Source organism: Coffea arabica, chromosome 9e, assembly GCF_036785885.1.
Source record: "Coffea arabica cultivar ET-39 chromosome 9e, Coffea Arabica ET-39 HiFi, whole genome shotgun sequence".
Classification (NCBI taxonomy): domain Eukaryota; kingdom Viridiplantae; phylum Streptophyta; class Magnoliopsida; order Gentianales; family Rubiaceae; genus Coffea; species Coffea arabica.
Window position 1 is genome coordinate 17468033 of NC_092327.1, and position 12933 is coordinate 17480965.

At 34.5% G+C, this 12933-nt stretch overlaps 1 protein-coding gene across 5 annotated transcripts; it reads right to left on the minus strand.

Moving 5' to 3' along the window:
* Positions 1-221: 221 nt before the first annotated feature.
* LOC113710282 (L-cysteine desulfhydrase-like) lies at positions 222-9389 on the minus strand. Of its 5 annotated transcripts, none has more exons than XM_027233202.2 (6): positions 9219-9389; positions 7273-7330; positions 7136-7176; positions 4036-4154; positions 3338-3389; positions 222-1921 (listed from the first exon to the last, which is right to left on the minus strand). In XM_027233202.2, exon 6 carries the CDS (start codon positions 1827-1829, stop codon positions 474-476), a length of 1356 nt encoding a protein of 451 aa, XP_027089003.1. In that variant the 5' UTR covers positions 1830-1921; positions 3338-3389; positions 4036-4154; positions 7136-7176; positions 7273-7330; positions 9219-9389; the 3' UTR covers positions 222-473. The 5 variants fall into 5 exon arrangements, with proteins under 5 accessions (XP_027089003.1, XP_027089001.1, XP_071921616.1 ...); XM_027233200.2 differs by having other exon boundaries at positions 222-2029; XM_072065515.1 differs by lacking the exon at positions 7136-7176.
* Between the last annotated feature and the right edge of the window lie 3544 nt (positions 9390-12933).

The following is a 12933-nucleotide window of genomic DNA, read 5'->3' on the forward strand; positions in this document are numbered from 1 at the left end:
ACGTCAAATCGGTTTCACAACTTCTATTTGCAAGACTTTTACTAATAAAGAGTGAATAATATCGTGCAGAAATTTAGTGTTCTCAAAACGAGAAGTGAATACTCCACAGCTTTCAAACTTAGGCAGGCCATACAATTGTAAAACCCCATGGCATCATATTTAAAGAAGCAGAGTTATTTCAGCAGGATTAGCTGACTCTACCTCATATGGAAGGAAACGTGTAGAGTGAAATTTAAGAGAGATGGAATTATAGACTTGATAATAAAGTTATCAAAAGTTATTGCTAAAATTTAACACCAGGATAAAAATCAAAATATACCCCAACTATTGCCAGTCACTAATCAGATCACTTTTTACTAAGCGCTTGGAAGGATCATGGCCTCAGCTCTTCAACGTTTATTGGACAAGCAGATGTCCAGGCAGACAGAGACTAAGAACAACAACAAATGCCCATGATACAGACCTCTTCATTCTTAAGGCAGGTCGCTGCACGTGACTCCATCTTTGACAAGCTGGTTAATGGCATCTCTCAACTTGAGATAATCATCCACGGTGTTGTAAACTTGATGAGAAATACGGGCATATCCAGCTACTCTACCATCCCAGTTGTCCCCTCCAATCTCCCCGTCTTTCAGGGCCTGGTAATAAATAGGGACCTCTACTTCAAAATGGTCCCGCAAATGAGTCCTCAACTTTAATGCATCATCATCACTTGAAATCCTCAAACTCGAAGGCAAACCAACCATGGCCATGCTGGGACACATCTCAGGAGGAGATCCAAGATGAGTGCCCCACGCTCTGGCCAACAATTCCCCCATTCTTACAACGGCATCATGGTTCCTTTTTCTAATGCCAGCAATACCACCTTCAAATCTATTGACGAAATCTAAGACATCTGGAACGACCAGCTGAGAACTGTAGTCTCGCGTGCCAATCCAGGCACTCTCTATTGCCAAGCCATTCCCATATTCATGGGAGACTACAGGATGGTGCAAATCAAGGGCTATAGGGGACTTTCTACAGTACAAGAAAGCAACGGAGGGCGGACAAAAGAACCACTTGTGCAAGTTGCTGACATAAAAATCAGCCCCAATTTCTTTAACATCAACATGAACGCTGCCAATGGCATGGGCAGCATCCACAAACACCTGCTCCACACCTTCTTCTCGGCAAATCTGAACCAATTCACGTACGGGAATGACGACACAGGGCATTGACGTAATGTGATCAATAATGGCAAGCCTAACTTTCCTACCGTGGGCCTTACCCATGGCCAAGCCTTTGCGAAACTCGGCAATGATTTCCTGGTCAGAATGGATGGGAAAGGGAAGCTGGACCACAATGACGGAGCCACCGGCGCGGGTGACATAAGCCTCGATGGACTTCTTGACAGCCTGAAAGGCGCAGTGGAGCATGACAACGGCATCACCCTTCTGAAAGCGGCCCTCGGCAAAGGCCCAACCAACATGTTGAAGGACAATGGCAGCTGCAGTGGTGGCATTGTCAACGATGGAGACCTCATCAACGTGGTCAGCATTTATGAGGGACGTGATGAGGGTGCGGGAGCGGAGGATGCCGTTTTGGAGGTGGTTGAAGAAGAAGTCGTCGGGTTGCTGTAGGAACCGGAGCTGCCACCGCTTCTGAGCAGCGATGATGGAGGCTGGACAGCTGCCAAAGGAACCATTGTTAATTCGAGCAATACCCAGCTGGTGGTGGGCAAACTCTTGCCGTATTTCAGAGTCAGATATGAATGAGGATGGAGAAGACAACTTGAGTTTCTTAGGAATGTGGTTGTGATTGTGGTCGCCGTTGGCTTGGGGGTCTTCCATCTGTTCTCTCTTTTTCTTTTTTTTTTCTTTTTCTTTTTTTCCCTTTTCTCCACCACCCACCTTCTCCTTTTTGGGGTTCCTTGGGCTAGTGGCTGTGCAAGAGATAGGATTAGGGTTTTCTGGTGCAACAGAAATCACCAGAAACTATATGTTTTCTATCACTAGAAAAACATCCCATGCAAGGCACGTGCACCTAGTACCTGTGCAATTGTTATTTTTTTTTAAAATGTTATCTTTATATAATCGTGCAGTAGTAATGATATTTGATATCATGCATATATAATTTGGTAATACACAGTATTTTAAAAAGGTTACAAAGTCTGCAGTACCAAGAAGCAGAATAACTGGAAACAAAAGTCTTTAATGAGTAATCCAATACAGCAGTCAGTTGCTTTTTTTCCTTTTTCTTTTCAAGAGTCAATATCCATTACCTATTTCTCACTTGAAGTTCTACTTTTGCATCGCCGTTTTCAAAGCTTATAAACTCATAAAAGTCCAGAAATCTATAGACAAATTCAGCTCAAAATTTATAACTTCAAGTGAACATCTCTCAAGGAAACATTTCTGATGCAATTGATTAACGTCTGACAAAGTAAGACAAACATCATTTATTCTTATAACATTAGTCATATGTCTAAAATTCACTATCTAAGAACTATGTATCAGAAAAAATTGCCTTGCTGCTCATCTTAGACAGATCCATGTTACAGTTAAATAGATCTCTTGTAAAAACCAATGACAAAAGCAAAATCCTTCAGTTGAAACTGTCCTAAACTGTCCTAGAGGTTTAGGATCCTAGAGGTTTCAGGCATACTACAATCATAAGAAATTAAAAGCAATTGGAAAGAAAAGAATAAACAACTTATTCCCCCGCTAAAAAAAAGCTTTATTCAACCTAAGTCCATCCAGAAGATTACTACATATGGTTTCTGACAGCAAGCAAAATTCATGCAACTAAATAATAAAAATATATCATGAACTGAATATCCTGACTATTCATTATGTTCTAGACAACAAAACCCTGCAGTTTATTTGACAACACCATTACTTCCTAATCACATTTCATTTAAGAGTGAACTGAGGCTTTAGTCAATCACTAATCCGAAAAGAAACAATTTTCTCCAGCCAAATCCCTTCACAGAAACTACTCGAACTAACCAAACAAACCACATTGACAGCCACCAACACCAATGACAAACGCTACAAACTCCAAAACTCTGCTAGTAAGCGTTCCCATAACATCCCACAAATGCCTAAAGTTTAGCAAACAAATGTATTCACAATTTCAGTCATTCTCCTTTCTCATTGAGGGATTTTGCTAATGGCAGGTAAAAATCAGTTAATTTATCATAGTTAATAATATGTACAACAATTGTAACAAAACCAACATGCAAATGGTAAAAGGGATAAAAAGGTTTCATGACACACACACACTCTCTTTTTCAAAAATTACTACTCATAGAGGATTAGGTATATGATAATGACTCTTCCAATTAGAGTTAACAAACCTCCATGTCCATTATCCCAGGTCTTATGGTATGTTTTGCAGTAGCTGGATCACTGAAAAACATACAAGTAGAGAGCAGAAGTCAACGTGAAATATAAAGCAGAATAAGATGAAGATATTGACTGTGTCTGCATAGGAGGATATTTGAAATATTTACTTTAGCACTTTTTATGATGTGATGTATGTGAGATAAAAGGTGATTGGGAAGATAAAGAAGGTTGATTGAAAAATGTGTTTGTGAAGCAAGGAAATAATTTTTTGCAAATAATATGATATTCAAACACACCCAATATTCCACATTTCAAGTTTGAAGTATAAATGTTTTTGCTGAAACGAGCATAGTCATTTGTCAGGTATTCAAAAACCCCTTCTACTAAATATGGATGGGAGACGTAATTAATATCAAAATAGGAAACTGCAGCAAAAACGTGTTACCAAAAACAGAACAAATCTGATATTTAATTCAGAATATTTGATACTTTTCAGTGGTTACAGGTTTTTGAAGAATAGGATCTTTTGTTTATGGAACAGATCTTGTTCGAATTTATTAAATTATATTTTGTATTCACTCAAGTTTCTTTTATGCTAATGCAGTAGCAGCCTTTCCAAGTTCATTTACATTATTTGATGTCCGAAATATCAAAGAAGATCAATAGAAGAAAAAGTGAAATGAATGAACATAGTAGATTTATAAATTACCTATAGAATTCTCCAACAAAGAATCTGAAGCGCAAAAGCCTTTCACAAAGTTTTTAATATATATCTTTAATTTTTGGATCAGTTTCAAGCGTGAACTTCATCAACTCCTCATAGCACTCCTACAAAGGCAAGCAAACATAAGAAGTCTCAACATTTACATGTCCTGAGCATTGAAAATATCACAAATTAGATGGGAGTATGGCTTTAGTTTTTTAGAAAAATAAAGCACATGTACTTTTCGATTGCAAATATGGCTTAACTTCAGAAATGACAGCATGTGAGAAAATAGTGGGATCCAATTCCAATTTAGGGGTCTACAAGTTAAATAATCTGTCATTACCAATGATGAAATTAGAAAATGTTCATTATGGTGATCATTTTCAAAACTTGCATAGCCATACAAGAAAGGGAAAATCGTTCAAAATGTCCCTCACATTTTGCAAAATGACTTTTTTCATCCCTCACTTTTAAAAATGTATTTTTACGTCCCTTACAAATTCACATTGGTCAAATTTGATCCCTATCTAGGTTTCCGACTAATTTTTTGTCGAAATCCACCATGTGTCTTGCACATGATCATTTTTTAAGGACAAAATTATCAAATCAAAATTTACATAATCCAATCCACAATCTCTCACATTTCACAAAATGAATTTTTTTGTCCCTCACATTTCACAAAATGAATTGTTTCGTCCCTCACATTTTACAAAATGAATTTTTTCATCCCTCATATTTTACAAAATAAATTTTATCTCACATTGTTCATGTGTATGAATAACTTTTTTTTAAACTAATGTATATATCTATTTGATCTCATCTGAACAATACGAATAGCATGTAATATATCTTTATTTGATTTTGCCTGAACGTACTGTTCAGGTGAAATTAAAATAGATATATACAGGGGTTTAAAAAATTGTTAATTTTTCACTTATGGTCATTCCTTTTACTCGAAAATTGAAAACAAAAAAAGACATTTAATTCTAAACATTATCAAGTGTTTATATTGAATTAAATTTAGACAAAAAATAAACAAAGGAAAAGTATGACAAAAAGAAGTAAATAATTGACACTTTCAAATTTTAAGATACTCATAAGGCAAGAAATTCAACTGTTGGTGTTAAAGGTAGCGAGTAAAATTTCAGATTTAAACTGCAATTTGTTAGCATGACTATAGAATTCGAATTAACAACGATTAATTAGATGGTCTTATTAAACAACTCAATAAATGAATTATTACCAAAATAGAAAAGGCTACAAACATTGAATAGATTCACATGGTGAAATCATATATATATATATATATATAGGTTTAAAATAAAATTATTAGATTTAAATCCATATATATATCGATTGAATAACATATGTACAACTACAATTAGTCTATTTAGGTGAAATCAAATAGAGATATATTACATGTTATTTGTACTATTCAGATGAAATCAAATAGATGTATACATGAATTTAAAACAAAAAAAAAAAAACCATTCGTACACATGATCAATAAGAGATGAAAAAATTCATTTTGTGAAATGTGAGCGATGAAAAAATTTATTTTGTGAATTGGAAGGGACCAAACAATTCATTTTGTAAAATGTAAGGGACTATAAATAAATTATATAAATTTTGATTTGACAATTTTACCCTTTAAAAATTATCACATGCAGCATGTGTTGAATTCCAGCCAAAAACTAGTCAGAAATCTAGATAAGAACCAAATTTGACCAATGTGAATTTTTAAGTGACGTAAAAATACACTTCTAAAAGTAAGAAACGAAAAAAGTCATTTTACAAAATGTGAGGGACGTTTTGAACGATTTTCCCTAAAAGAAATAGTCAGAAATTCATTCTCTAAAAAGTTACCTTAGAATGTAAGAATATGATCTTGCTGCTAACAAAATTACTGTCCAGGAGATGATGAATAAAAACAACCCAAAAAACTAAACCAATGGACAAACCGGTTGGCATGAAATGCTCTAGAAAGCATTTGCAAGGTTGTTAAGTCAAAAATCAAAATGCAAGGATAACATCATAATGCCAAATGTGTGGAAAAAAAAGGAGGGAACTTCATTGTTGGAAAGTTGAAAAATTTTTCCAATTCCTTAAAGGCAATTGTCTTTTTGAATGCATGCTCAAGACAATTTCTCATCTAGTTATAAAACCTCCATTTTTAATTTTGTTTTCAAGCAGGAGAGGAATGACATTTAAGAAGCAGAAAGAGGGAAGGGGGGATTTAAAATGTGTGTGCCTAACCTATATATACAAAACTATCAGGTCAAGTAAACGGGAAAGCACTCATACCACTCCTTGTTTGAGTTTTCATCAACTAAAGCTCATTCCTTTTATGGTTTATTCTCATTATATATTATAAACTTCATAAGTACTGGAAAGACATAAAATTATTGTTTTTGGAGCCAAAATTTGATCCAGGATATGGTCATTTAAGTTGTCATGTACCTTTTAGATATTCCCTATCTTTAAGCCACACATATATATCCTCAAAATGACAATTCCATGAAATAACAGAGCAATATGTTTCCAGCAAATTAACATGACATACCTATCTTTCACTTTCTCATCAGGCATCTAGTAGTTTTTCCACCACATTGAATTCAATCAAACACTTATAAATTGGAGAAAAAGAAATACCCTCAGCACACAAAGTAAAAAGTGACTCTGGGACACCAAAAACATGGAAGCACTGTGCCATAAAATGAAACTGCAATGACATTGAACTTCAACCAAGCAAGGCTAAACTAATTGAGACCAGGACTTGTACCCAAAACCAAGTAGGCTTGTTAAGGAGGTGAACAGATTTGGTAAATCTTAGGATGATTTTGACCAAAGGAAATATTTATATCCACGTGCAGAAAATACCCCAAAATATTCTTAGACACATTAAGTAGAACAAAAACTATGCAATGCAAAATGATTTACACATGTAGATCTAACGTGTGTGCAAGAAAAGAAACAACTTAAAATTGACAATATTACATGAAAGTAACCTCAACAAAAAGCAAAAAAAAAAAAAACAACTAAATGATTTGTAACAGCAAAAAAGTAAAATTTAAGCAACTAAATATAGCACAAAACCCAATACCTCAAGTTTTTTATTATGTTGATGGCACGAGACGAAAGAAACTGCAGTTTATTGGAGGGGAAAAAATTTAATAAATAAAAACTTGAAAACCAAAACTGAAAATTAATCAATATGAGCAAGGAAAAAAAGGATTATACCTTGTAGCAATAGCAGATACAAACTCATCCCATGACAAACAGAAGACGCTCAAAGCTCCTAAGAAACAAATTTGGCAAAGTAAATAATGGGGAAAAAATTAAACCTAAATAGATTGGAAATAAATAGCAAAAGAAATATAGAAGCATAAAACAAAATAATGAAAGAATAAATACCTGAATCTGTTACTACAAAAATTGAAGAACACATAACAAAATCATATAATTAGGGAAAATCCTAATCTACAACGAAATTGGAAATATATGAGATCAGATCTCAATCTAACAGAGCCATAGATGCACAGACTGCTTCTTCAATACTGTAAAGAAGAACAACAATGAAAACCCAAGTTTCTTAATTACTTAGATATTTAAGAAAAAATCATAAGAGAAAAATATGCAAAACAGAGAATAGGAGAAGATATTTGAGTAAGGAGTGAAGAAAACCAGGAAAAAATGTAACAGAAGAAGGATATACGATCTCTGAAGTTTGGTTTGTGAAGAAAAGTAGAAAAAAAAATGGAAGATGAGAAGGATAGCTGAACTCTGAAGTCTGAACACAAAAAATAAAGTAAATGGGGTAACAAATTCCAATTTTTTACATCATTAAGGAAAAGAAAATTGAGGATTAGCATCCACAAAAAAAAAAGCTAGTCATTTCTTTTAAGGTATCATCTGGAAATTAACTAAGATAATAGTCATTAGTATCCAGGTCTAGAGACGCAAAATAGGATCAGAAAGTCATCAAAATTTTAGGCAGGCAATGCAAAGCAAATTGTAGTAGACATGAAATTCCATTAGTTGGTTAACTTCCCAACACAGAATATAATACCAAATCTACTTATCATGCACTTTGGGCAGAAAAGAAACCAAGTTGTTTTTTTTTCTTTTTATGTTGGTAACTTAACTAACTTATATAGGTTTACCTACCACAACCAGGACCTTCCGGGGACCCTTCTTTCTTTCCGATTTTTTCTCAAAGTGAAAACCTCTGTTGTTGTTTCATAAAATTGATTGATTCGAACTCAATTATTATAAGAGACTAACTCAATACAGACAAAAGTGAGGGCAGAAAACTCAAACCATCAAAATGCCGTAAAGACTCCAATTGACTTTATAAACTCACTAGTATCAAAAGCTATACATTCAGTTAAAAAGCTTAGAAATAAATGCTCACAGAAATGAAAAATCATGATAATCAACTGCTCTGAGCCTTTAATTTAGTTCTCTCTTAGTAATGAAACACGTATCAAGTGCATCCGCAGAAACAATTGATTAAAACAGAAACAGGAACCATTATAAGCCTTGAGCAAATGAAAGCCATCAAAAAAATTATTAAATCACCCCCTTGCTACTAAAATTGTACCAAACTAATACACAATGTCAAATACAGCACTGCAACCCGTAAAAAATGAAAAAGAAACGTTGCCACAGATGAATACATAAACCATTTGGGGACTTAATTCGTTTCAATGTCATAATCCATTCAGGTATCAAAATCGCACAGACTTTTTATTTCTCCACCACAAAAATAGCCATTACAGAAAATCAACATATATAGAACAACAAAGGATTTGCATCTTTAGAAACCCAAAAGAAAGGAGGTAATTGAGCGGATATCTCAAACAATCCCAAAAGAAGAAGGTGATTTCACCATAACTCAAATAATACCCAAAATTTTCGGTAGAAATTTTTGGACAAAGGAATTAGGGAGAAGGAGAAGGTACTTGCAATATCTGAAAATTGGGGAAAATTAGAAGAAAATGAGAGAAAATTTACAATCGGGCAAGAAGAGGTAATTGCAGGAATAACTCAAACAATCCCAGAAGAAGAAGAAGGCGATTTCACCCATAATTCAAAAAAGTTTGGGCAGAGATTTTCGGCCAAAGGAATTAGAGCAAGAAAATTGACGAAATTTAGGGAGAAAAAGGAGAGATGAAAGAACCTACCTTGTTGTTGCAGAGAGTTGGTGGAGAAATTTCACCTTTCGCAACCCACGCACTCTCGATGAACCCTTGTTCTTTGTTCTCTTTTCCAAAGTAATTAAAAGAAGCAGGGCACAGTTATCCGATTAAACCAGCAGTCAAGTCTATGAAAGGCCAGAAACGGCCAGTGTATAACAAAATGTTTAGATTAAGTGCTACAGTGTATTAAAAAAAGGGCGGTGCAACGGCACGATTGGTGGGACCCGGGGAGAGGCTAATTTCTCGTTCAAAACGTTTCTCATATTTTATAAAATAATTTTTTTTATCCTTCACTTTTAAAAATATAATTTTACATTCTTTATAAATTCACATTGATCAAATTTGATTCCTATTTAGATTTTCAACTAGTTTTTAGTTGGAATCCGCCAGGCTTCTTGCACATTATCATTTTTTAAAAGCAAAATTATCAAATCAAAATTTACATATTTTGATTCATAATCCTTTATATTTTACAAAATAAATTTTTTCGTTCCTAACATTTTACAAAATAAATTATTTCGTTTCTCACATTTCACAAAATGAATTTTTTCATCCCTCACATTTTTCAAAATGAATTTTTTGATCCCTCATTGATCATATGTACGAATAACCATTTTTTTAAACCCATATATATACCTATTTGATTTTATCTGAATAGTATGAATATCATGTGATATATTTGTGAGGACCCGTAAAATTTCTCTTATTTTATTTTATTTTTTTCCGCGTGCATTTTCCTTACTTTATTTTGTTATATTAATTTTTCAGAAATTTTTATAAGTGAGTATCATTTTTAAATCATTTTCTTGGTATAAGTTATTACATGTTAAGTTTGAGGTGCGTTATGGACGTGGGACCCGCTAGTGCGATTTGTGTGATAAAATTTTGACGACTAGATGAAGTTTGGCATTAAGGGATATTATTTTACAAGGTGTTAAGAGATAATTAGAAATTAACTAGATAGATTAACCTTTGGTAAACAAAGAGATGAGAACAAAACCCTAAAAGCCAAGTGTTGTGAAACTATTGGGAGTTGAATTTTGACCAAGGTTATTTAACTTTTCTAAAATCAAATTTTGACCAAATTGTTTTCATTTCTTTCTCTAACTTGGCCAAACCAGTTGAGAGGAGAAAAGAGAGAAAAACTTCATCTTGCATCTTCAATTTCTTCCACAAATCTTGAGTTACAAGCATTAAAATCTCAACTTACTCCATAAAAGTTACTTGCTAATGAGGATTAAAGGTGTTGGTGGAGTGATTTTGGAGAAAGAAACTCTAAGTTTTTACCTTTCTTGAGGTTACTAGGTAACTTTCCTAAACAAATCCCTTTTTACTTCTAATACTAGCATACTTGTGGTTGGAGTTGCAAAATATGTAGTTTTATGAGATATATGATGACTTGAGGTGGTGATGTGGGAAATTTCAGCTTTATGGTAAATTTCCTGCTCTTATTTGATGCTTGAGCATTAGCCTTAGATTGATAGTTTTGTTATGTGTAATATTGAGCTTTTATATGCTAGTTTTACTTGCCTACGAAAAATTTCAGTTTGTGTGTATCAATTTCAGATTATGATTCTGCCCTATTTTTGGACCCAAACTGACCTGCATATTCGTCTATGATAAAGGCCGAATCAGCTCTTTCTCAAAACATGAAAGTTGTAGAAAATTGAGTTAACTATCTATCTGTAAAATTTCAGCTCAATAAGAGTACTGTATCTTATGAAATGACTAAAATACCCTTGACTGCCCAAATGCCCTATTTCACGGACAGTTTTCTGTTTTCTCTGAAATTTCAACTTTTGACCTTGAAAATGCAAGAACTGGGTGTCGATGTCTTAATAAGAAATGTAGGTCTATGTCTTAGCTTCAAAACGCCATAAAATGTGCCTCAATCTGATAAGTTTAGCTTCAGTTGTGACTAAAATACCAAAAGGTGAGTGGAACTTCATGATTTTAGAATTTCCTTTGCTTGACATAATATTCGTGATCTAAGGCTTGGACTTGAGTAAGAAAACTATCTATGATGGATGAGGAGCTTGATTATGGTTGGTTTTTGGAGCTTTTATTTGGTGATATATGAAGGGTTTTGGGGTTGTTCGTGTTTTAGAACCAACCGTTACTTTTTCCATCCCGAAGCCACACTTTTGTATCCTTGCATTCGTAGTTTATTCGGATAGGATTACGACTCGTAGTCGAACCTCAATTATACATTCCGTTTACCAGGTTTGTGGATTTGGGAACCATAATTATTTTATTTTGGTTATTCTTAAGACGAGTCGGTGATCATAGGTATACTTGAGAAGGAAACTTTTGAAGTCCTTTTGCTTGACTAATGAGTATACCACTTGCATGACTTGTTGCTTACTTAATTACTTGTACCTGCAATTCGTTACTTGAATGACTGTAATATCTGTTTATTCTGGACGAGACGAGAGTGTATTTTATCGCACTCGTCTCTCTTGCCTGTGTGACTGTTTACTGTATAAACTGGAATCTGTTACTATGCATGACCTGATGTCGTTTAAAGGTGTATCCGACGATCTTCCTGTTAAACCTGAGCTCAACCCCATGGGAGTCAATGGAATCGAGCCAACAAAGACTTGGTCGAGGAAAATTAACAAACCATAGGGACTGTTCCTCGGGAATCTTTGGGTATTGAAAATTCTAGATTCCCGGTATACTCGAATATTACCACTACTGTTCCTGTTGAGGAGTTCGGACCAGGTAAGGGGTATGTTTGGTAGACGGAGTTTGGTGTAAAGTAGTGCTCTACTGGACTGGTTACTTTACTTAAAAGTTGACGGAGTGTCAACTACTACCTGATCAAGCTCTGGTATCAGAGCTTGGTCTCCTTGAGATTAAGCTCAATCGGCTTAGGAGTAAAAATGACAACCAACAATACCATGTTCTTTGAGGGACAATCTGTAACTAGACCTCCTATGTTCAATGGTTCAAACTATGTGAGTTGGAAGGAAATGATGATTATCTTCTTACAATCTATTGATATTGAGCTATGGTTTATTGTCAATGAAGGTCCATTTGATGCCTCTACTATTGATACAGAGACAAACAGGCCGAGACCAAAAACAAGAAGGGAATTAACTGCTGAAGATAGAACCCATCTTACTCTTAATGCCAAGGCGATGAACTTACTGTACAGTGCTTTAGACTCAAACGAATCTGTTAGAGTCAAGGGCTGTAAATCTGTAAAAGAAATCTGGGACAAATTTCGAGAAATACACGAAGGAAATGAAAATGTGAGAGAACAGAAGAAGTCTATTCTGGTCACGAAGTATGAATCCTTTAAGATGGAACCTCACGAAAATATCGACAAGATGTATTGCAGATTCAATGATCTTATTAAGGATCTAGAAGTTCTTGACAAAGATTACTCTCTAGGTGAGAAAAACAGAAAAATTCTGAACGCTCTATCAAAGGATTGGGAGAGCAAAATGACTGTCATTGAGGAAGCCAAAGATCTAAACACTTTATCTATTGAATCCCTTATAAATTCACTCACCTCTTACGAGCTAAAACTCAAGTCTAAGGTGCAGGAAGAAGAAGACACAAGAGTTAGAAAGAGCATTGCTCTGAAGATTTCACAAGAAGAAGATGATACAATCTCTCTGGATGGAGATGACATGAAAGGTGATGATAGTGACATTGCACTCATCACACGAGACTTCAAAAGAATACTCAA